This window comes from Mytilus californianus, unplaced genomic scaffold (genome assembly GCF_021869535.1).
Source record: "Mytilus californianus isolate M0D057914Y unplaced genomic scaffold, xbMytCali1.0.p SCAF_1, whole genome shotgun sequence".
Classification (NCBI taxonomy): Eukaryota; Metazoa; Mollusca; class Bivalvia; order Mytilida; family Mytilidae; genus Mytilus; species Mytilus californianus.
Window position 1 is genome coordinate 2,484,645 of NW_026262581.1, and position 27,033 is coordinate 2,511,677.

Sequence of the window (27,033 nt, forward strand, 5' to 3'; positions counted from 1 at the left end):
CAAATTTATTTGAAAATTTTGAGTTTTCTAAGTGGTCTGGCTGATAAGCTGATTTTAAATCTATCATCATTTTGATGCGATTTCTTGGTGATAACTGTAGGACTGTATTAATGGGGAATGATATTTTGGAAATTGTTTTTTTCATTTTTTTTGTAAATTTTTTTTTTGAAGAACTTCGTCATAGGTTTGTTTGTTATTCTGTATAAATTACTTTTCAGAATGCTATATATATATATATTTTATTTATGAAGCAAACCCCTTTAAAAACTTAGCTCATATTGTTCATTAATAAATAAATTGATTAAATTCTTGGTGTACTTTGATATGCTGAATCTGTCCAAATCAGGGTCCAAAAATTGAATATATGGTGTTCTTTGATATGCTGAATCTAACCTTGTATTTAGATTTTGGATTTTCAGGACCCTGTTATCAAATTTGTCGACATTGAGGTCCAAAGGGTCCAAAATTAAATTTTATTTGATTTCATCAAAAATTGAATTCTTGTGGTTCTATGATATGCTGAATCAAACCGTGTATTTAAATTTTGGATATTGGACCAAAAAAGGTAAAAGTCCAATTTCAAATTTTTAAGTTCTCTGACCACATTTATTCTGTGTAAGAAACCTATAATGTGTCAAATATTTAATTACAATCCAAATTCAGAGCTGTATCAAGCTTGAATGTAGTGTCCATACTTGCCCCAACTGTTCAGGGTTTGAATTCTGCGGTCGTATCAAGCTGTGCCCGTGGAGTATTTTATTGGTCATATATATTTATACATTTGTGACTTTCAAATGTTTTGGTTTGAGCATTCCTGATGAAGGTAAATCCAGAAAAGGGCTTGACGGAAAAAATTATAAAGTGTGATGATCAGTTATTTGTTTCAAGAATCATTTTTGTCTCACCTGCCACAAAAGACGCAGTATGTGAGACATAGGTATTTCTATCCAGCGGCTACAGCGATGCTATGTAAACTATTTGTATAAAGCTTAATATTTCAGAAGGTAGAAGACCTGGATGCTTCATATCTTGTATGCAGATACCTTATGTTACAAAGTTTCTGTCTGTCATATGTCCATTGTCTTTGACCTCATTTTCATGGTTCAGCGATGCTTGAAAAAAAATTGAGTTTTTTTGTCATGTGGATTTCTCACTTGTTATGAGTAATAGGATAACCATATTTGGTATATGGGTTCCTTGCAATGTCTACATGTCCATCAGACAGGGTTCACCTGACCTTGACCTCATTTCATGGATCACTGATCAAGGTTAAAGTTATGTGATTAGGTCCGTTTCTCAATTACTATAAACAGTAGGTCAACTATATGTGATGTATGGAATGACTGTAAGGGTACATGTCAGTCTGGCAGGTTTCATCTGACTTTGACTTCATTTTCATGGTTGATTGGTCAATTTTAAGTTTTTATGCCCCCACAACATTATTCATTTACCCCTGTCCGTCAGTCCGTTCGTCCCAATATAGATACATATGTCCAGCTATCTCCTCCTACAGTTTTTGAGCTACAGCTTTAATATTTTGTAGGATGTTTGGACTTTTTTGTACTAAAAGTCAGAAAGGGGGGGATGTTAGATATTCACAAAAAACAGTAGTTGGGCTTCATTTCCTTCTCACCTGCTATATAATTGAAAACATATTTTGTACTACTACAGTTTAATGTCCCTAATGCAATAAATATTAAATTTTTTAGTATTGTCAAATATTTAAATAATACTGTGAAGTTGAACTTGGTGGCTACTAAAACTGGAAAGTTGAAACCTTTTGGCTGGACATTCAGACCTGCAAGTGTAGACATTCAGAATAAAATAAAAGATAGATCATCATACATAGCGTTAAATTTATACTTTCTTATGGTCATCATTTGTGTCTTACAGACAGCGCAACAATTTCAATTTGTACTTCAACATCACTGTTTGTCAAATCTAAAGTATGTGGAACTATACTCGTGCACATGGCAGAGCAGAGGGGGGCATCGTTCATATCTAGTTGTGTTTTGGTCTGTTTTTCAAGTACTACATGTACAAGCAATACCATAAGCAATAGGTCAACTATATTTGGTGTACAAAAAAATTGTAAGGTGTATATGTCTGTCTGACAGGATTTATCTGACCTTGAACTCATTGTCAAAGATCTAAAAATTTAAGATTATGTGATACTTTTAGTAAAACCTTTATCTTTTAGACTTTCAACATAAAACAAATGGTCAGTAAAGCAGGCGAGACATTTCAGCGTGTGCACTCTTGTTGGATCAAATATATTAATAATATGGCTTTGATGTGATATATACTTTTAGATGTTCTGTTGTTGATTGTTGAGTTTCTGCCTCAGTGCAAACATTACCCCATATGTATTATCTGTAAAAAAACCCAGCAAAAATGCAATATTTTCTAATTTAATAATAATATTAATACAAAATTGAAAGGTATAACATTTTAAATAAATACAAAGATAGGTAAGTAACATATGTTCAATGTAATGTCCATATATTGAAGCTTAATTAGATCCAAGTCTTTCATAAAAGATATGTTCCGGCTGGAAAAAGGAATCACACACACACACATGCATACATTTGTACATGTTTACAAACATATCATTTCTGTTAGTAACTGATAGTCCCTATTGAAACTGACTTTTTTATTATTCATTTTAACATACTCATATCACAACAATCTATACAGATTGAAGATGAAGATACTTACAATTATACAACTTAATGTAAAGATGAAGATACTTACAATTATACAACTTAATGTAAAGAGGCATGTAGAGATAAACTTTCAAAAAAAATAGATTGCTCTGACCTACATTTCATGCTTTAGTGACTAAAGTTATATTTATTTCTTAGACTTTTTATAATCATGCATACAACTAAATGAAAAATTTAACAGCCTCTCATCAAAAATTATATAAATGTCCGAGTTCAGTTGTCAGGACAGTAATAAAATTTTGTGTATCAATATTCTTAATGTACATAGATGATGTAATTGACTCCCACAGGCACTTAAAGTAGGATACTGACATACATTTTTGTTTCATTTATCAACTTAACAAGATACAATTTTACATATGACATTATCAGGGGAGGAAGGGACAAAGAATCCTAGTGAATCTACAATATGCTTACATTTAAGAACTACGATATATATATATATACATGTATAACACATAAATCTAAACATTTAACATTTACATAAATAGATTTTGTCAAAAATGACATCCATTAATTGTTCAACCCTAAGTTATATAATTAAATACCTGGTAATACAAATGTTTACAGCACAAAAATAAAATTTATATTATTTAGAGAGATTTGTTTTAATAAGCATAGGTATTCTCTATAAAATTTAATTTCAGACCACTTGAAAATAAACAAAACTTTAGTTTTATAACAGGTTTGTGCTTTGGAAGATAACTTACATTGGTATGTGGTAACACAGATATGTCTTGCCAGTTGCCTAAGTAAACTAATCACAAACTTTAACAACTGTTAACTGTAAAATAGCTGCAAGCAACAAGTTTGGCACAGATGAGACAAGAATTAATACAAGCCTAAACCAATTTTCTTTCAAGTAGAAATATTAGAAGAACTGTTTTTAATAAGGAAATGAGGTTTTCTGCTATAACAATTGCTTGTCCTGTTGTGACAAAACAACTTTATGTTACATGTGTTATTACATCTCCTGAGTGCTGCACATTCAGTCATGGGACCTTCACAATCAGACCTGAATTAAATCAACAGGAGTTATCTCTCTTTACCCAATGGTATATTTTCTCACCTGTCCCAGTAGGATATTATAATTAGAGTTACCTTCTCTTTGGTAGTCAGGTGTCTTAGTTTTATATAATTGAAGATGTACATGTAAGTAATATTTACATGTATAAGTGAACTTTTTGAATAATCTCCCCTTACACTTCTCCAAAAATTTACTTATAAAGGTGATATTCAAATTTTGAGAGGTCAAAACATGCCTCATGCATTTTTTCCTGGTTTGCATGTAATATATTTTAAATAAGAATTCAAAATTTTCTCTCAAGAAAGAACTCTACTACTGTATGCACAGATGTTTTCAGGCAAGGTCTTAAAAACTGGAAATTTGAAATAGGCAGTATTTTAAAAATTACAGACATTGTCCATGAAATTGTACTTCTATAGTATTAAAGAGTAGAATTCAAAAGATTAATATTGTTTTCTGAGTTGTAATTCATAGGTATAACCTTTACAAGTACCTTTTATCTTTCTTGTAAAATTTAGGGTGAATTTGAAATAAGTAACTTGAACAAGTAAGATTCTGACTTGCACAGGTGGATCCCCTGACAGATATGTTATACCTATAACTGGATAGTAATACTGTTGGTAACTCAATAACTATTATAAATCATACAAATATCATTTAACTTCACCAAAGCTAACATGTCCTGAAGCTTTCGCATGCTTTTGAGCCTCACTCTGCCCGGTGAACATTCTCTGACAGATCAAACATTTGATAGAAAAATTTGTCACATCAGTATATTGTCTGGCCTGTCTAGCTTCAGTGGCAATTTCTTGTGCCTGTGCAAGAACTGATGCATTGTCTGCAGGAAAAATTGTTTGAACTGGTAAAGATGAGTCGAATGGTTCCAACACAAGAGGGTCATAATGAACACCATCATATATAATAAGAACACGCTGGTCGTAATGGAGATCCTCTCCAAATCTATCTATTCTACAACTTTGAGTATCCACAACATCAATTTCTACATCATAATACTTGGATAGTATTGAAATTTCTATAGCACCACCCCATGTATCATCCTTCATAATCCATTTACAATAACTAGAATTAGATCTTCCAAGGAACACATCAGAGTATGTCTGTGGATCGCTCATCACAACCCCAGCTATAAGTTGCCTAATAGATGGTGCATAATCTAAATCAATTTTTCCACCATTCATGACAGCATTAATGCTTGTAAACAAACAGGAGTTATTAGCAGGTACAACTTTTCTCATTAAAACCCCTCTTCCCATCAAATTCTGGTCCTGCATTACATCACCAATGTTTTTCTGCAATGTATTTCTAACAACTCTCTCTTCTTCCACAATAAGTGTGTCCCCAGACCTGAATGGTAGTGAAGATAATAATAAGTCTTCCTTTGACAGATCAATAGATTTGGGAGGATAACTCTGTCTAACTCTTATGTATTCCTTAGGAATTTTAGTCAGTTCTGATATTCTATCTTTGAGCTGTCCTACATTAGAGGATAATTTCAGTCCTGTTAAACTGTGCTGTCCAGTCTTGGTTTTACATCTTAGATTCAGTACCGAGTTACTCATTGTTACACAAAATCTGGAAATAGAAAACACATTAATTCCACAAGTCAAATTTGTTTCTTGTCCGATATATAATATTATTTTAAAAGAAAAAAAGATGTATTTAACCATTAAGTGGTTAACGTTTCTATTTTTTAAATCTCTTAAAAATTAAGAAATGAACATGTTTAATTCAATATTTCTATTTGTATAATTTATGAAAGATACATCCACACTAATTCATTAACCTGGCACATCCAAATATTAAATAAATACTAAATATTTAGATACGCTTAGCATCACAAGCAAAAACTAAACAAAGATACCAGGCCATATCAATATAACTTTTGGGGCAATGAGTGGAGAGGTACATTGTAATGGGTCTAACACAAAAAGACGATAAAAATACTTATTTAATTGTCTCAGCTGCTTTACTGATTATGAAGTGATAACACTGAATCTTATGTTGAAAGTCTTAAGATCAAAGGTATGACTACAGGTATCACATTATCAATGACCCATGAAAGGGAGTCACAATCAGACAAGACCTGTCAGAAAGACTTGCACAACTTTCAATTATTCTATTAAAGTCGACCAATAACTTATAGTGACGTAGAATCTGTTATTAACACAAAAACTTAAATTTTGCTCAATTACCATTTTATACACAAATATGGTTGACCTTATAGAATCTTCAGTAACACACCTACTCCGAAAAACATAACGTAAAATACCAATTAAGTTGTCCTAAAATAAAACTGATGTTTAATACTATGCCAAAATGTGGTTTATATCATCCTATTTTAAAAATATAATAAAAAGTATATGGGTAACAGAGCTTTTTTTAAGCTATAGGTTGTTCAAAATTGCCTGATTTTGTATAGATTGTACATGGAAAAACAACTTTTGTGTAATTAGAGAGAAAACTAAATTATAGAATTTGAAGATAAAACATGAAAAGATAGCTCTTATAATTTCCTTTCAGAAGATAAAAAAACATTGGGATCACAGAGCTCATTTTCTTGCAAAACAAATATTCACATTCCTTTATAAAAGTTTGATTATCTGTGCTATCTCACCTTATATGGCTAAATTTAATAATAAAAAAAATTCTGTATTCTAAAAAAAAAGTTAAGGACAAGTAAAAACACACAATTATCTTCAATTGAATGATATGTCTTACAAATGAATTGCATTTCTCTCTCAAAACTTTCATATTTCATTAAAGACAGCTATTTTTTCCTGCTATTTAACAATTTTTAAATGATGGAATGCACCATATCTACCTTAAACCATATTTTGTACAATTACAGATTATGATGTGTCAACTTTGCAGCATAAAGCATTTTTTCCTCCATTAAGTATTTCCAGAATCATGACCTCTGAACTTAAGTAAATGGGGAATGTGTCCATGGGACACATATGATGCCCCTGCTTGCATATCATAGTTATAAAGGGACATAACTGAAGATCGCTAAAAGTGACACTACCCAAGTTTGTACTCAATCCGTATTTTGTGGTAATAAGTATAGCGTATATAAGTTTCATAACATTTTGTTGAGGCAAACTAAAGTTAGAGAACGGAAATGAAAAATTCAGCAATTTTTCCATTTGTAAAGGGGCATAACTCTAGAACAGTTAAAGAGACGCCACCAAAATTCAAACTTGAACTGTGTTTTGTGGTAATAAGCATTGTGTTTAAGTTTCATAACATTTGGTTGAGGCAAACTAAAGTTAGAGAACGGAAACCAACTTTGGGACGTACGTACATTCGGACAAGGGTAAAACTTAATGCCCCCTCCGCTATGGCAGTGGCATAAAAATTCATTTCATTAACTATTCAAAATGCACTTTAAGGAAGCAGCATCTCCTACATGCATTTTCAGATGTTCATGAAATGTTTTACCTTGTAATGTCCTTACATGAATATGTATGTATACATATAAGTAGGGCATCCTTGTCCATTGCCATACATTGTGTATATCCAGGTCAGAGTTCAGCCCCTTTGCATATGGAAATATTTCATACTATTTAGTATGCAATTTGTAATTATTACTAATAACTCCTCCTACATATACATGCTTTATCAAATGTTCAACTGTTCATGTGAAAGTTTGTATATTGTAAGATCAAAACATATAGATGCACACATTAATAGGCATCCTGGTCAGTTGACAAAAGAGTTATGCCCCTTCCATCAAAGAAATTTTTGATACTATTCATTGTCATTTGTGGAGGCAACTACTCCTAGCTTCGAGTGTGGAGATTGTGGGGTCTTTCCTCAATTGGGTAAACCAAAGACTTGAAAATTGGTTTTTGCTGCTTCTGTGGTTGTTAAGCACACGACATTAAGGAGTAAGAGCAAAGTGAATAAAATGCTTCGCTGGGGCGCAGCTTGATACGACCGCAGAGGTCGAACCCTGAACAGTTGGGGCAAGTATGGACACAACATTCAAGCTTGATACAGCTCAGAATTTGGATTGTTATTAAATATTTGACACAGCATAGGTTTCTGACACAGAAAGAATGTGGTCTAAGAACTTGAATTTTTTTAATTTACCTATTATGGTCCAATGTCCAAAATCAAAATACATGGTTAGATTCAGCATATCAAAGAACCCCATATATTCAATTTTTGTTAAAATCAAACAAAGTTTAATTTTGGACCCCAACTTGGACAAACTTGAAAACTGGGCCCATAATCAAAAATCTAAACACATGTTTAGATTCAGCATATCAAAGAACCCCAAGAATTCAATTTTTGTTAAAATCAAACTAAGTTTAATTTTGGACCCTTTGGACCTTAATGTAGACCAATTTAAAAAACGGGACTTAAAATTAAAAATCTAAATACACGGTTAGATTTGGAATATCAAAGAACCCCAATAATTCAATTTTTGATGAAATCAAACAAAGTTTAATTTTGGACCCTTTTGACCTCAATATGAACCAATTTGATAGCGGGGCCCACAAATAAAAAATCTAAATTCATGGTTAGATTCAGCATATCAAAGAACCCCATATATTCAATTTTTGTTGAAATCAAAAAAAGTTTAATTTTGGACCCCAACTTGGACCAACTTGAAAACTGGGCCCATAATCAAAAATCTAAACACATGTTTAGATTCAGCATATCAAAGAACCCCAAGAATTCAATTTTTGTTAAAATCAATCTAAGTTTAATTTTGGACCCTTTGGACCTCAATGAAGACCAATTTAAAAAAACGGGACCCAAATTAAACATCTAAAAACACGGTTAGATTTGGCATATCAAAGAACCCCAATAATTCAATTTTTGATGAAATCAAACAAAGTTTAATTTTGGACCCTTTTGACCTCAATATGAACCAATTTGATAGCCGGGCCTACAAATAAAAAATCTAAATACATGGTTAGATTCAGCATATCAAAGAACCTCATATATTCAATTTTTGTTGAAATCAAACAAAGTTTAAATACTGGACCCTATCTTGGACCAACTTGAAAACTGGGCCCATAATCAAAAATCTAAACACATGTTTAGATTCAGCATATCAAAGAACCCCAATAATTCAATTTTTGTTAAAATCAAACTAAGTTTAATTTTAGACCCTTTGGACCTTAATGTAGACCAATTGAAAAAACAGGACCCAAAATTAAAAATCTAAATACACAGTTAGATTTGGAATATCAAAGAGCCCCAATAATTCAATTTTAGATGAAATCAAACAAAGTTTAATTTTGGACCCTTTTGACCTCAATATGAACCAATTTGATAACGGGGTCCACAAATAAAAAATCTAAATACATGGTTAGATTCAGCATATCAAAGAACCCCATATATTCAATTTTTGTTGAAATCAAACAAAGTTTAATTTTGGACCCCAATTTGGACCAACTTGAAAACCGGGCCAAAAATCTAAATACATGTTTAGATTCAGCATATCAAAGAACCTCATATATTCAATTTTTGCTAAAATCAAACAAAGTTTAATTTTGGACCCTTTGGACCTTAATGTGGACTATTTTGAAAACTGGACCCAAAATTAAAAATCTAAATACACTGTTAGATTCGGCATAACAAATAAATAAATGTGATCAAAGATTTTACAAATCTAATGCGCCATACTGTGCAATTAAAGATTACTTCTTGAAATTTTTCAACATTTGAAATTTGAAAAAAAAATAATATTTGAAGAATAATTCTTTTTAATTTCTGAAATCTGAAATGAGAAAAAATTGACCCCCCACAATTTCTTTTTACCCCCCCCCCCCCTTTTTTTCCCCAAAAAAATTCTTTCCCTCAAGATATGGTCATAATCTCAATTCAAATTTCCAATGGAGTTGGCAATCATAATTACCCATTTAAATTTACCATAGTGCTAACTTAATCTATTTTATAATAGAATTAAAAATATAGTGTCAAATCTTTCATATGGATTTTTTTGTAAAAAAAAATGATGCAACATTTGCAGATATTTTTACTGGTCTTCCTTTATAAATATGCATTTCTTTAAACATAATTTAAAAGCAGTGTAAGGGAAGTAACTAAAACATTGTATTTGGATTACCTCCCTTACACTGTTTTAAATTATCTTTATTGTTCATTAACCATTACTTTATACATAATTTAAAAGCAGTGTAAGGGAGATAATTTCAATGATGTATTTGATTTATCTCCCTTACACTGCTTTAAATTATGTTTTGTACTAAAGTATTTGTCCATTAACCAGGACAACCTTGTTTTTCCCCCTTTTTTGCCCCTAATTCCTAAACGGTTTGAGCCATAACCCACCAAAGCAAATCCTAACCATCCCTTTGTGGTATGGAAACTTGTAGTATAATTTTAGAGAGATCCATACACCGTTCCACAGTTATTGTCTGGAAGCTAGAAAATGCTTATTTTTGGCCCCTTTTTGGCCCCTAATTCCTTAACTGTTGGTACCATAACCCCCAAAATCAATCCCAACCTTCCTTTTGTGGTATTTAACCTTATGGTAAAATTTCAAAAAGATCCATTCACTTAAACTAAAGTTAGAGTGCGAAAACCAATGTGTCTTCGGACAACGACGCTGGACGACGACGACGACGACGACGCCAACGTCATACCAATATACGACCACAAATTTTTTTGCGGTCGTATAAAAACTGGTTGGCTTGGAGTAGAATAATATATCCTGGACCAGACTCCTGGTAGATTGACATGTTTTTCTGCTGACTGCTTCCTTGTGAACTAGCACATTAAGAATCCTACTCTGTGTGTCTGTCTAGCACACAGCAGGGTTGTCTGTCTAGGACAAAGCATGGTTGTCTGTCTAGTACAAAGCATGGTTGTCTGTCTAGTACAAAGCAAGGTTGTCTGTCTAGTACAAAGCATGGTTGTCTGTCTAGTACAAAACAGGGTTGTCTGTCTAATACAAAGTAGGGTTATCTGTCTAGTACAAAGCATGGATGTCTATCTAGTACAAAGCAGGGTTGATAATCATATCACCTAAAGCATAAATTTCATAAAATATAAGTATCATAACACAAATCTTTAATCTGATGTAAGAGATTGAAATCAAAGTTGCAGTGATAACCCACTTTTAAAAATGAGCGAGATATTTCGATGGTCATGTAAAGGAAATGCATAATAAATTTAGGTGAAGATATATATGTGTATTGTCAAGATATAATTTATAAAGTTATAGATATAAGAAGATGTGGTATGAGTGCCAATGACACAACTCTCCATCCAAGTCACAATTTGAAAAAGTAAACCATTATAGGTCAAAGTACAGCCTTCAACACGGAGCCTTGGCTCACACCTAACAGCAAGCTATAAAGGGCCCCAAAAATGACTAGTGTAAAACCATTCAAACAGGTCTAATCTATATAAAAAACGAGAAACAAGAAACACTTATGAACCACTTCAACAAAGGACAACCACTGAACATCAAGTTTCTGACTTAGGACAGGAGCAAACAAATGCAGCGGGTTGAATTGTTTTATTAGGCGCCAACCTTCACCCTACCTGAAACAATTATTAAGTGTAACATCACAACATAGAAAGACACACTACAAAATATCAATTGAAATGGCTTAACCCAATCAAAAGACATATTAACAAAAACAAGTGAACATACACTGAACGAATAAATTTGATCTATGACACAATGTAAATACAAAATTAATAAAACGAGAGAGTTAGATGTTTAACAATAATTGAATGTTTTGAATCTGAACTGTCTAAATTTCACACAAAAAAGTGTCACATTCACACAAGTAGTCAGGATAACCCCTCAAAAACAAAAATGCAGAATTCTGTAGTGATTATTCTACAGCATCAAAGGGTCTTGAAGGCCTGGCAAGTGCAAACTATAATGGCAGTTTCCCCCCTCCCCATCAACTTTTTTTGTATTACAGTATTTTTTCATTAAAAATATAATAGTTTAAAACAACAAATATTCCAAGTTAGCCTATTATTAATTGAAATAAAAATATCTGCCATGAATGATCAATGGAGTTTCCCCAGAGAACTAATTTTTAGTAGTTTTCGAGATATAAGCCAAAAACTGTGAAAATTTGTAAAAATTGACATTTCAGGAGCAATCACTCCAAAATATGTTGTCAGATATTTTTTTTTAATTCTGTAGCCAGTGTAGGACATTCTGATCATTTTTTTACCCTTGTTAGTTTTTTTTAATTTTCTGAAACATAAAATGCATGTAAATTCAATATATGTAGGTTCAGCTACATGTATGCCTTAAACCTTTCTTAGAGTTTGTCAATCCTGAGTGTGTGTGTGAAGCAGAATATTGTCCTATGAAATATTGTCCCTAAAGACAATATTTCATGACTTTGTATCATGACATTTTGTCCATATACATGAAATAATGTCCAGAGAAGGACAAATTTCCATATGCAATTGTGTCCATATACAGACAATATTTCATAGATGAATAGTATGAAATTTTGTCTGGTTAAAAGGAGGTTAATCCAAGGATAAATATTACATGTGAATTCAGACAATATTCCATAGATGGAAATACATAAACAGTAAACAGTACCAAATTTTTTGCACCAGATGTGCATTTCGACAATCAATGTCTCAAAGGGAGCTCGAGGTTATAAACATTTAATATTTTGGATAATGATATCATGTAAGTGTTTTATTTGATTGATAATAACAAACAAACCTGCCGAATTAAGTTATGCAGCAAATTATTGTTATACAATGTACACATGCTTTTCATGAAAAATATTTTTAAAAAATTCAGAAACGCTCACAATTTCATGGTATCTAGATCAGATTCCTTAGAGAATACATAATACACCATTTCCGAGGTGAGCTACATGTAGTTGGTAATATCCGTCATGTGACTTTCATCACCAAGTGACAAAAATGTAGGCATTTGTTGAAAAAGTTTGATGCTATACTACACTTAATATTTGGGAAATAAAAATCTAATTAGTTGGTCACCTTCCCTTCAGTCGTATGGGAAATTGAGATTATGGAACATAAATTATTTCTAGACTACCCTGCAGAATGACGATCCATAAGATGTTTGAAACTTAAATAGGTGCAGGGATACAGGGGTATCAGGTCCGTTTGCTCCCAATACACGTTCACACCCCACACGGTCGCCCCCTGGGTTCGTTCACACCCTATTTTTATTTAAATACTGGTTGAATTATTAGATTCAATTTTTGTTGAAATCAAACAAAGTTTAATTTGGACCCCAATTTGGACCAACTTGAAAACTGGGTCCAAAATCAAAAATCTAAATACATGGTTAGATTCAGCATATCAAAGAACCCCATATATTCAATTTTTGTTGAAATCAAACAAAGTTTAATTTGGACCCCAATTTGGACCAACTTGAAAACTGGGTCCAAAATCAAAAATATAAATACATGTTTAGAGTCAGCATATCAAAGAACCCCATATTATGTTTTATGGGGTTCTTTGATATGCTGACTCTAAACATGTATTTATATTTTTGATTTTGGACCCAGTTTTCAAGTTGGTCCAAATTGGGGTCCAAATTAAACTTTGTTTGATTTCAACAAAAATTGAATATATGGGGTTCTTTGATATGCTGAATCTAACCATGTATTTAGATTTTTTATTTGTGGGCCCCGCTATCAAATTGGTTCATATTGAGGTCAAAAGGGTCCAAAATTAAACTTTGTTTTATTTTTTTTCATCAAAAATTGAATTATTGGGGTTCTTTGATATGCCAAATCTAACCGTGTATTTCGATTTTTAGTTTTGGGTCCCGTTTTTTAAATTGGTCAACATGAAGGTCCAAAGGGTCCAATATTAAACTTAGTTTGATTTTAACAAAAATTTAATTCTTGGGGTTCTTTGATATACTGAATCTAAACATGTGTTTAGATTTTTGATTATGGGTCCAGTTTTCAAGTTGGGGTCCAAAATTAAACTTTGTTTGATTTCAACAAAAATTGAATATATGGGGTTCTTTGATATGCTGAATCTAACCATGTATTTTGATTTTTGGGCCCCATTATCAAATTGGTCCACATTGAGGTCAAAAGGGTCCAAAATTAAACTTTGTTTGATATCATCAAAAATTGAATTCTTTGGATTCTTTGATATGCTGAATCTAACCATGTATTTAGATTTTGGATATTAGACCATAATAGGTAAATTAAAAAAATTTAAGTTCTTAGACCACATTCATTCTGTGTCAGAAACCTATGCTGTGTCAAATATTTAATCACAATCCAAATTCAGAGCTGTATCAAGCTTGAATGTTGTGTCCATACTTGCCCCAACTGTTCAGGGTTCGACCTATGCGGTCGTATAAAGCTGCGCCCAGCGGAGCATTTTATTGGTTATTATCTTGAATATTATTATAGATAGAGATAAACTGTAAACAGCAATAATGTTCAGCAAAGTAAGATCTACAAATAAGTTGTCATGACCAAAATTGTCAGTCGACCCCTTTAGGAGTTATTGCCCTTAATAGTCAATTTTTAACAATTTTTTCGTAAATTTTTGTAATCTTTCACAAAAATCTTCTTCTCTGAAACTACTGAGACAAATTTAACCATACTTGGCCATAATCATTATTAGGGTATATAGTTTAAAAAATTTGTCCGATGACCCCGCCTTCAAACCATCATGGCCGACTTGGTTAAAAATAGAACATAGGGGTAAAATGCAGTTTTTGGTTTATATCTCTGAAACTAAAGCATTTAGAGCAAATCTGACAGGTGGCAAAAATGTTCATCAGATTTAGATTTATCTGCCCTGAAATTTTCAGACGAATCCCACAACCAGTTGTTGGGTTGCTGCCCCTGAGTTAGTAGTTTTACAAAAATTTTGCAGTTTTTTGTTATTATCTTAGATATCATTATAATATCTAATATCTAATACTATATATATTAATTATGATTTTAACCTTATTTTACATGATTTCCAAAGCATCAGTAAATACAGGTGAGCGACACAGGCTCTTGAGAGCCTCTAGTTTTTCTTTAAAATTTTCCATTTTAAATTGGTTATTTCTGATTTATATATAAAAGCAAATAATAATGATATGGTTTGAATAGGTAAATTAAAAATTTAAGTTCTTAGGCCACATTCATTCTGTGTCAGAAACCTATGCTGTGTCAAATATGTAATCACAATCCAAATTCAGTGCTGTATCAAGCTTGAATGTTGTGTCCATACTTGCCCCAACTGTTCAGGGTTCGACCTCTGCGGTCGTATCAAGCTGCGCCCAGCGGAGCATTTTATTTTTAAATGTATCTATCAAGGATTTGTATAGTAATTACAAATCCTTGTATTTATCAAAATATTTAAATTTTCATGAATGAAAATTCGGGAATTTTTTAAATGAAATTTTTTTTTTTGGTGATTTAATGATTAATTATTATAATTATGTATGCTTACTAGCTGGTAATTGGTATTTTCAAAGCCAAATTTGCTCTGTGTTTGAAAATTATGATTGTTATTATAACTAGCTTTGATGTAAATACTGCATTTGGTTAGCTTGGTATGAGTAGACTCAATGAAGATTTTGTATCTTCCGCCTTTCTTTTACAAGTCTTAGCTAGATGAATGAACTTTGCCTTGATCATCACCGGGACACAATATATTGAATAATAGTCACAGATCATCATGACAATTTTTTATTCATGATTAATTTCATCCAAAAAATTAATAAAACAGTAAAGGAAACCCGTTTACATTTTTATAATGTCACTTTATTTTGAAACAAAAAAAAAACTTATTTATAGCAATACACTAACTTAAACACGATTAAATATTTATTCCACACAAAACCAATAAAAAGGCTGCAAACAGTCTGAGGGTGCCAACATGTGGGGTGCGGATGTGAAATGGGGGGAACGTGAATGGGATTGAATATGATTTCGGGCGAACGGACCCAGATTCAGATACAGACGTGCCTTCTATCTGATAAATGATGTCATAAGAGAGAGCATAATTGACAATCTTTTCCGGTGAAAGACATGATTCAAGAAGCAGCCTATTAGAAACATATTCATGGACAGAATTTCACAGTAAAATATTGTCATGGACAGTATTTCATTGTGAAATATTGTTCAGAAGGAGTAGACAAAATTTCATGGACAAGGACACTATTTCGTAATTAAATATTGTCCTGGACAGTATTTCATTATGAAATTTTGTCTAACGGGCAATATTTCATGGGGGATTATTTTATGATATACATGTGAAAACACAGCCATATTTGTCAATTACTTTTAATGACTAGACAAATTTAAATAGAGTCTAATTCAATAATTGATCAGATAGGGACTGTTTTTTTATGTTTATCAAAATTTCAATTGACCAGTGTTTACAGGCTTTTTTTTATTCTAATTAAAATTATATCCTTTAATTGCTCCTGTTCTGAAATTATGGTTTTTTCAAAATTTTGCCATCCTTGGAGTTCCCTGGTCATTTATGAGGGTGGTAATGGGGGTATCTTCATGACGAATAACGATAAAAATTCTTGCCAAATGACGTTAACCGTAATTTTTGGTACAGGACAATAAAATGTACACTTTCTTTTAGACGATAAAAAAATCGACTGATATTGACGAATCAAAAAATAACGGTAACGATAATTATTTGAGACCTCTGTCTCTGACGAATCACGATAAGAATATATTGACGAATCAATGTAAAATTTTAACCAATTTGACGCTGACGGTAGCCAAAAATGACCGTTTGACGCCTGATGATAAAGGGCATTCCTACCCTCATTTACATTTTCTAGTTCAGTACTGACAGTTCTCAGTAGACAGTACGACAGTAGCTGGAGTGATAAACCTCAACCTGTTGAATTGGATTACAACACAGGAGAGAAATGTCATGTATGAACAATATTTATTACATGATTTGAGTGAATATTTGGTAAGAACGAACCTGATAAGAAGATGTTTTAGTTAGAAGTAAGCTTCCTTTGCAACGGAAGTGAGAAAAACGTCATCTATTATTGTGCACAATCAAAGAACCGGATGTCGCGTTTATCAGGAACTCCTCTGCCAAATAAAGGTAAAATTACGGATAAATCGTTAAATGATGTAGTATTTGTGAACTTGAAACTCTTTGTGTTATATCAGAACAATTTAGTACTCTTTAACTAGCGTCAATTAGAACGTTTGAATCGAAAAACGAAGAAAATGTTGGGTACATTTTTAAAGGGGAGGTAACTCTCATCTTATCATATGAGCTTAGAGTCAGACTTGTCCCTCTATCCCAACTAAAATGGTCTTTAGTCTGGCTAATCCAAACTTTATGGTTAACTAAACCTTATTTACATACAAATGGAAAAATAATAAAAGCTCAATTGGGGAAAGTAAACCACAAAACATTGCCCTGAAGAGTGAAGTCCATTAAAATTATTTTGTTACTTAGTCCAGTTCACTTCCAGTTGCTGAAGTGTAAGTCCGCTGATTTCTTTATCAGTTTTTTGGATATTGAGTCCAGAGTGATGTTCTGATCATCTAATCTCTCAAGATACAGAATCCCTAAAGCGATTAGTCATTTTCGTTAACATATAACATATACAAATGTATATACATTGACATTGTGTATGTACCCAGGGACTATTACAAGTCCCAGTATGTACTCCGAGTAAATTTTGAGGTAAAAACGCAGCTATTTTGATTAAAGGGTCCACATGAACCTTAAACAGGATGGGACCAAACCCCTTATAATGATTATATGGTGATAATACCTGCATAGAGTGATTACCCTTCTATAGAGGGATAAAATTATCCCTTTAAAGAGGGATATATTTGTTTAGACTGGATTTAAAGCAGAACATGGCAAATGCGCATTTTGCACTTATATTGGCTATAATCTATAGCATTATAGGTATCAATTATTGCACTTTACTAAATTTTGGGATGCCCAGTTTTCTGCTAAAGTGACAAAACTTTCTATCTATTATGTACCTATCTGAACACCTGATCAACAACAATAGGGACATTTGACCTTAAAATTTTATGTTAAATATAACAATAGAAATCTGTTCATTGAAGCATAACTGAGTGGAATTTATCTGATTCTGATCATCACAGCTTTCAATTAGGATGAACAATAGATTGTATTTTCAGTCACGTTAGCAGTAAACTAGACATGTGTACATGTATATTAAAATCAAAATTGGTGCATCCAATGTTGCAGGTTACTGCCATAATACATGTAAGTAGAAAATGCGCATTTGTCATGTTCTGCTTTAAATCCAGTCTAAACAAATATATCCCTTTATAGAGGGATAATGTTATCCCTCGTTAGAAGGGTAATCACTCTTATACCAGGTATTATCACCATATACAGTCAAGGATGTCACTTGAATAATAACATACATGTGTTATTATGGATACTTTCTCTTAATCTGTAGTAACATATGTTTGTTATCAGTTAAATGTACCATAAAATTTTTTATTTTCAGTGGGCACTTGGGAATTCTTGAAACTTGCGCAGTAACTTAATACATAACCTTGAAAACTAATTTTCCAATTCAATTAATACATTTTTGATCAACCATGGTAAATCAATGAGACAAGGCTTTTAAGTAATAACTTAGCTGTAATAACAATGCTTAGTTATTACAGGCATTTAACTTATTACATGAGACACTTGGGAATGACTAGGAAGCTTGCGCAGAACCTCATTACATGCTCTTATCATTATTTATTACAATAAATTAAAATACATTGTGATATATGTAGGAGAAAAGGCTTTGAAGAGATGTAGAGAAGCTGTAATAACACCCTTTAGTTATTACAGGCATACTTTTTCTGTAATAACATGGGTGTGTTATGCATGATTGGCAAACTAAGGGCTGTTTTATCTTTCTAAAGTTTAATATACATAAAGACAATTATAATATCAATAGAACTAGTACATGATTTAACAAAATGAAGGATGTATAATGCCCCTTTGAAACATGTAACATACATATGTTATCACAGATTTTTGATTTTTTAGCCGTCAATAACAAATGTATGTTATTTTTCTCTAATAACTTATTTAAGTTAGACCCTTGGTTAGGTCCCAACCTGTTAAATGAATAGACCTTGATTGCTAATTTGGAATCTACGACACATGACCAAATATTTTGCGACACTTGAACTATTTACATCCTTCAACAATCACATTTGCATTGTTGTGTCAAACAATTTTTCTTATAATGTCATAATTTTATGGGAAATTTCTGATGGCCACAAATTATCTGAATGTTTGACTTGCAAGTCTATAATACATCAGCGATGTTTATGAGCTTATTTTAACAAATTTGTCTAAATCATAGCTAATGCCCCTTTAAGAAGTTGTAAACTGCCATTTATGGTAATAAAATCAGGTAAATACAATTAAAAAAGAAACGAAATGTGGCAGTTTGGCGACAGTGTTGTACCAAGCCACTTTTACCACATAAGTTCATTCGTGACCTTTCAGAGCAAACTCTTATAGTTGTAATCATAAAATAATATGTTTGTAGTTTCCTGTGTTTATTGTTTGTTGTCTAATTTGCCATGACTTATTTGTTTGTAATTTACAGTATTTAAAAATAATCCAATCCTTTCTGTTTTTTTTTTCCCTCAAAGTTTTTTTTTCCAGGATTCAATAAATCTATTCCTTTTTTCCATATGTATATCTTTTGTTTTGGTTTCATAATTTTTAGCAATCTGTTTCCAAATTGGGAATTTCTCCGAAAAACTTCACCTTGTGATCTAAAATCACAAGGGCTAGGGAATATTTTTTCTAGAATATTATATACTCTCTATCCAATACATACACTGAGAATTACACAATTTTCCTGGCCAGGCCACTCTGCTTAATCAGGGAGTGTTACATACTGATGTGGCACTTGTATAAATTTTCCCACAGAAACTGACCTCTTTATTAAATAAAGTTTTGCTGAATGTTGAGAGGGCTCATAAATAACTTAAATCTTAGTGTTAATTAATTTATATATATTTTTTAATCTTTGTTTATTTCAATTTCGATCCAGAATTTAAAAGCTTGACTTAGGAGAGTTTGAAGTTTAGGAAATTTGCTACATTTTTCATGTCAGGGCCTTTTATAGCCGACTATAGGGTATGGGTTTTTCTCATTGTTGAAGGTCGTACGGTTGCCTATAATTGCTTACAATTTTACAAAGTATCTTGAATAAAAAAAAATATTTGTTGGAAAAGATTGTATAAACCTAGCCATCACTGGCCCATGGTATTTTGACCCCCACCTTGGAATATTGCACCCAACCCCCTAACAGGTCAAAATTTTAATTAATAATACTAAGCATTTAAACTTCCTTACCTAGTTATGATGTTGAAATCACGAAAAAAACATATGTTGGAAAAGATTTTAGATCAATTTGCTGAACCATGGTATTTTGAACCCCCTTAAATGGAAAACTAAATTCCTCTCTAGATATCCCAATTTCAAATAATCAAAGCATTTTAGCTATTTGATCTTACATGTATCATAATGCTTCATTAAATATCTGGATTGAAAAACATATATATTGTAGAGGATTTTATAACCCTTTTTTCTTAGCCATGGTATTTTAATCCCTCCTTATAAATTTATATTTATAAGATTTCAGATCAGTTTTCTTAACCACAGTTTTTTTTTATGACAGAAAGTCAAAAGCATGAGTAGCGAACATCCTTTTAGTATAAGGATAGCAAAACATATGTTGGAGAGGATTTTATAACACTTAGCAATTGTAATTTGACTCCCCTCCTCAAACCTTGGAATATTTAATCCCCTCTCCTTCTAGGTCAAAATTTCAATTAATAATTGTGTTTAAACTACTTAAACTAATTATAATGTCTTAATTACTTTATTAGTATCTTGAAAGAAAAGTATTTGTTAACAAAGCTTTAAGATCAATTTTCTAAACCATGGTATATTGAATTGAACCTCCTTCCATGTAAAATTTAGATATCAGAATTTCAAACAAAGCATTTCAACTACATAATCTAATCTAAATAAACTTTGTCATTTAACCATTTTTAGTATGATACTGAATCATCAGGATTATGATACTATGTCACACACACGGATACATTTCTATTTTTATCAGAAATCAGCCTGCCTCAAGTTATGATGACACACTTTTAAATGCAACTTAATATTATTCCACAAAAAAAAAACTAACTGATTAGTGCACTCTACTTCTGCTTAGGTATAACCACTTATGATGAGTCAATAATATTTGATATGCAGTTGTATAAGTATTGGCTCGTGTCATTTATATGGAGATTATTTGGCCTCGCCCCCTCAGTCATGGTTTTGCATTGGTTACATGTTAAAGTTTGTGATTAAGTCAGTTTAAGGGGAATCACTTATGATAAGTCAATGATATTTAGTATGCAGTTGTATGAGCATTGATTGGGATATGTCTTATTTATATCCCAGAAATTATTTGGCCCTGTTCCTTTAGTCATAGTTCATTGACTTTGAGTAACTTGCGTAATTTACAGGTTAAAGTATTGCTATTATATTTTAATTTCAACATTTGCATTTTACTATCAAAATTATATACAGGCGAAATATATCTCTGTTTATCATATCTTTTAAATAATTCTCTTGATCTTTTAAATATTTTGACAGTTTAGAAAGAAATGGCTTTTGTTTTCCAATGTATTGCAAAATTTGCAGAGTCTCTGGTCTCTAGGAATCTGATAATGTCTGCCTTTCTTGATTCTATTTTAGAAAAGTGTTCACTGAGTCTGTTGCCTTTCTAAAATTAGAAATATTGTGATTTAGGTAAATTTGTATGTTTATTAAGTTAATCTGTATGGCTTTATGTAAATAAACTGGTATTCTTTTTATTTTAGTCATTTTTTTTTCTCTATTTATATCTTTGAATATTTATTACAGCAGGATTTAATAAAGTCTGACACACTGTTAACTAACACCCCTTAAATTTTTACTAAAAGCTTTTGACAACTGACTTTACTTACAAGTTGATTTTAAAAATGCATAACTTTAATAAAATATTAGTAATTAGTCTTCAACCTCTGAAAATTCTAGTCGCCCCTTCCACATAATATTTAAACAGAAATTATAGTGTTTTTTTTCAACTTTTGAAAATTCCCCCGACAACCAATTGTACAATAAATTTACAAAAGGCACAAAAGTACATAAAATGAACCGATAGATGCATTTGTGTTTTAAAATACAACCATGATGTATGGATTGTAATAATGCCATGTGAATGATCTTATCTGTATTCAAGAGCTAAGACAATTTGCAGCACATCATCCTTATAATGGTTTGAAAAAATTAGGTGGTATAAAGGGGGAGATAATTGTAATAAAGTAGAATCCTAACTGTATAGTGAACAGTCTACATGTGACATTCAATTTTATGTCCCTATATAAGATTTCAACGTGCTTAAATATACAATTGTAGTTTCTTTTTACATTTAAAATACACATCACAAATTTTGGATGCTTAATTATTATTAGCAATGTTGATAAAACAACACATTAAATTTGGAAGTATTATTATCTGCCCTTGTTACTGTATTGTATGCCCTAATTTTGCATCATCTAAACTTTGAAACAGATTTTATGGAAATCTTTAAATTAAAGTTTGCATACATTTCAGTAAATTTAGCAAAAGTGAGGCCAATTTTATATGACTAATAATATCTTGCTGCAAAATTTTCTGAAGGGACATTTTATAGACTAATGATTTAATGCCTTCTAAGTGTACAATTTTTAATCTTATTCTTGTAATATTTTCAATATGCATTGGAAGGGCATATCTTAAGCTTGGACCAGGAGTCATAGCATAGATATAAGAAGATGTGGTATGAATGCCAATGAGACAACTCTCCATCCAAGTCAAAATTTATAAAAGTAAACCATTGTAGGTCAAAGTACAGTCTTCAACACGGATCCTTGGCTCACACCGAACAGCAAGCTATAAAGGGCCCCAAAAATTACTAGTGTAAAACCATTCAAACGGGAAAACCAAAGGTCAAATCTATATAAAAAACGAGAAACGAGAAACACTTATTGAACCACATCAACAAACGACAACTACTGAACATCAGATTCCTAACTGTTTATTCAAATATGTCTCCTAATAACTCATTAATTAATGCTTTTCACTGAATTTTGTTAAATTTTCAAAAATGCAATTATACAAATTGTTATTATTGAGAAATTGTACACCAACTGAAACTCATTATAAGAAAGGTAGTTATAAGTTGCTATTCTTATGGAGATATTCTTATTCAATTCGTGATATCTGTCAACTTACTGAAAAGTCTGAATAAAATAATGAAAGGATGATAATGCAAATCTTATATTTAGAAGAAAAGTTTATTGTGCTCTCTTAGTTTGAGTATGTCATGCATGTGAATGTAAGCTGATATTAAAGATTTGACAAGATGGGATTTTATCTTTTTTTTTAAAATGAAAGACCATTTAATATCAGAATTTAGAAGAGGATTTTGAAAATAAAGAAGCAAGAAGAAATTATCTCTCCAAAAGCAGCTGTGAAATTAATAATCTTTTCCATGTAATGTTGTAACACTTGTGTAAAAAATGAAATTTAAATATTTATGCAACATACATGTAGGCCTAGATAACAAATGATCCTTATTTGTAAATAACATATACATGATATATAGATGTACATTTGCATATATGATATATATATATAAAATGTATTTCCTGTATTGTGCTTAAATTGAGACGTTAAAAAGGTAGTATGAATGAAATAACCTTCTAACAACCTTCAAATATTTGGTCATGTCGTCCTAATGTGACTGAAATTTATGTATATCTGTATATGCTTTATATTACTTGGTCAGTGGAACATACATTTAAACTGTACAAATTACTATAAGATGTTTGATAAAATATTTGGCAGGTCTGATTATCAATTATAGGGAATTAGATAAATACCTTTTCTGTTATGTAATAATACACCTTTAAAAATGCCTTGCTTTATTAAAGGTAAGTAAAAGCTGTTTTATTTATTTATATTTACATTGTTGATGACAGAAATAAAATAAGGTATTGTATATGGGGTTCCTTCAGGACATGACTGACATGAGCAGATAGAGTGACATGTTTGATTGTACACAATATAAACTTTTAACATATATAAAGTGGGGAACGAAAATGCTCCCTCACTGTAATGCATTTTTTACTCAACTGAAATCTAAAATTAGATTCATTTATTGTTTATTTTTTACATGTACATTAATTTTGCAAAAAAGACTTCTTTTATGTACCAATAAAACTATACAGAGTTTTTGAATGATTGCTTGTCTTGTAATTTTGATGATTTTTGAAAACTTGAAAGCAGCAAATTAGAAAAGAAAAACATGCATAGTTAGGAAATTGTTTGTATGAAATTGACATAACATCCTACAAGATTTTTTGTTCCTAGGCTCAGTTGTATTGTTTGTAACCTCTGTGAAAATGTTATAACATTTTTCTGATGGAAGTGGTCATTAACATTTTTGTCAAGTACTTTTATATGTCAACAGACCTTCAATCTATAATATAAAAGTGTTTTTGCATAACTTAGCTATATAGTTATTGCATTCATCAGTTCTGCAAATAGAAAAATGGGACACCAGAATAATGCAAAAAAAAATAAAAAATCCAGGTACTTGATTGCAACATTTATGATTAACCCTGTGTTAAAAGTACTGTCCAAATTTAGAATGCTTTTGTAAAAGTACAGATAAAAATCTGTTACAATTAAACTTCCCATGTCATGGATTAATAATCATGTTGATTAGCATGTAATAGTACATGTATACACACTATCTGGATAGTAGAATTGTTTGATTAAGCCCTGAAAAATGTGTAGCCAATTCATTGTACAAAAACAAAAGTACATCACTCCAATGTCCCCTGCAAATGCAGTCATATTTTATCATAGCAATAACTCCAATTTATATAATTTTTTTTTACTTTTTCATAAATGTCCTATAAGTAAAGTAAGCCTGACTGAGATTGCTTATACATGTAATGTAATTCTTCTTAAATTTCTATTTCCAAGGGGAAAAACTCCTGCATAAATTGTTGATTAGAGAATTTGTTTAAAGACCTTGGTAATATATAAACCTTTGATATGAATTTTATGCAAGTCCGACAAGAAATGTATTCTTGAGAGGCCTTACAATGCAATTTTCAATATATCACATTTAAAAGGGACAAAAGTCACATAATTTCTGTAAAAATGTTGGACTGGCATAGATTTTCAAATTCTTCGAAGACATTCCTGATATTAACCTGCGATATAAATTTCATAAAAGACAGACATGACGTGTAGGCTGGAGATCTAGAGTGCTTACAATACAATTTTCCATAGAATTTACATTTCCAAGTAACATAGTTTTGGTAATTCTAATTTTTGTACATGTCCAAGACATTGCTGATGTAAACCTTTGATACATTTTGGATGTGATGCTATAATATTTTACCGGATTTTCGAAAGAAAAATCGGTTATTGATTTGGGGATGTACGGCGGGCGGGTGGGCAGGCGGCTGCCAAACAGTGTCCGTTCAATAACGCTTTGACAAAATCTTTTCAAATTTAGATATGTTGTTTCCTGTGACTAAATGAAGGTCAAGTTCAATTTTCAAAATTTTAGCTTCTCTAGTTTTTGAGTTGTAGCCCTTTTCAGTAGCCAAAAGTGGTACTTATTATGTGATTGAGTTATTTCCCTTTGAACAGAAATTAATAATTAATTTCTTTGTCATTTAATTTGGTCTCTTGTTAGATTTTTTTTTTAATTTTGAGGCCTGTCTTCAAATTGGTCCACATTTAGGTCCAGTGTCCAAAATAACACTTTTTTTTTAATTAAAAAAAATGAATTGTTGGTGTTTTTTGATATACTGAATCTAAGTGGTATTTAGATTTTTGATTATAATTTGAAAATAGATATAAAACATGTCTAATTTTAAAGAACTATTTTTTTGTGGTTAAATCATATCTAATTTTAGAGAACTATTTTTATCTTCTGTATATCATTTATTCAGTTTGAGCTATTTCCCTTTCAACAGAAAATTAATAAGTAAATGGATAAAAATTAAACTGTGTTTCATTTAAACATAAATTGAATATATATAGGGTCCTTTCAAATGCTGAATCTAAACCTGTATTTAAATATTAGATTTTTGGGCCCAGTTTCAAGTTGGTCCAAATCAGGGTCCAAAATTAAACTTTGTTTGATTTCAACAAAAAATGAATTTATGGGGTTCTTTGAAATGCTGAATCTAACCATGTATTTAGAGGTTTTAGATTTTGGGCTCCTTTATCAAATTGGTCCACATTGAGGTCCAAAGGGTCCTAAATTAAACTTTTGTTTGATTTCATCAAAAATTGAATTCTTGGGGTTCTTTGATATGCTGATTCTAACAGTGTACTTGGATTTTGGATATTGGACCATAATAGGTAAATGTCCAATTTTAAATTTTTCAGTTCTTTGACCACATTCATTTTGTGTCACAAACCTATGCTGTGTCAAATATTCAATCACAATCCAAATTCAGAGCTGTTTTAAGCTTAAATGTAGTGTCAATACTTGCTCAACTGTTCATCAGGGTTCGACCTTTGCAGGAAATCTGGTTTGCTGTCACTCTGACAGCCTCTTGTTAGAAACAAGATGGTATTCAAATTTCACTGTTTACCAGTATGCTAAATGAAATACCTGGGGAGCTCACTGGCCTCAGCTAGTGGATAGTTAGTCCCAGAGGGTGTCACCAGCCCAGTAGCCAGTACTTCTGTACTGGCATTAAATATGAATATTGTGTTATCAACTTTGCTGTTACAAAATTTTGCAAATTATTTTAAATTAAGGAATATGTCTCCCTCATGCAAAGCTCTCAAATATTTCTTGCCCAACTTTGGCTTTTTGGTTTATAAGCTCATCATTTTTGTCTCACCTGTGACAAAAGTCAAGTCTCAGTATGTGAGACAGGTATTACAATCCGGCAGTGCGACAACGTAAGCTATTTTTTTAAAGCTTTATATTCAAAAGGTAGAGGACCTGGATGCTTCATACCTTGTGTGCAGATACCTTATATTTTGAAATTTCAGTCTGTCATACGTCCTTTGTCTTTTACCTCATTTTCATGGTTGAGAGACGCTTGTCAAAAAATTTACAGTTTTTTAATCGGATTTCTGAAGGAAAATATCGGTAAGTAATTGGGTGATGTACAGCGGGTGGCCGGGCGGACGGCTGCCATACAGTTTCAGTACAATAAC

The 27,033-nt window shown here is 31.6% G+C and overlaps 2 protein-coding genes across 17 annotated transcripts in view; one reads left to right on the forward strand and one right to left on the reverse strand.

Moving 5' to 3' along the window:
- Positions 1–2,743: 2,743 nt before the first annotated feature.
- On the reverse strand, positions 2,744–16,772 carry LOC127733439 (ubiquitin thioesterase OTU1-like). Its single transcript, XM_052242830.1, has 2 exons — positions 16,696–16,772; positions 2,744–5,346 (listed from the first exon to the last, which is right to left on the reverse strand). The coding sequence occupies exon 2, from the start codon at positions 5,331–5,333 to the stop codon at positions 4,407–4,409; it is 927 nt and encodes a 308-aa protein (XP_052098790.1). The 5' UTR covers positions 5,334–5,346; positions 16,696–16,772; the 3' UTR covers positions 2,744–4,406.
- An 8-nt stretch (positions 16,773–16,780) lies between these two features.
- The window catches only part of LOC127732102 (6-phosphofructo-2-kinase/fructose-2,6-bisphosphatase-like), a 67,514-nt gene continuing 57,261 nt past the window's right edge, over positions 16,781–27,033 (forward strand). For 15 of the 16 annotated variants that reach the window (XR_007996364.1, XR_007996447.1, XR_007996380.1 and 12 more), the window contains exon 1: positions 16,781–16,824. Coding sequence is in view for 8 of the 16 variants with exons in the window: in XM_052241198.1 (XP_052097158.1) it covers positions 16,788–16,824 (37 nt within the window). In the remaining 8 variants the exon portion in view is untranslated. Of the gene's footprint in view, positions 16,825–23,572; positions 23,763–27,033 lie in introns of those variants that run through there. The other variant, XM_052241685.1, reaches the window with a different exon arrangement.

Bases quoted from the DNA above. Each gene is read 5' to 3' on its own strand.
- LOC127733439 (XM_052242830.1), bottom strand. From the start codon at position 5,333: ATGAGTAACTCGGTACTGAATCTAAGATGTAAAACCAAGACTGGACAG.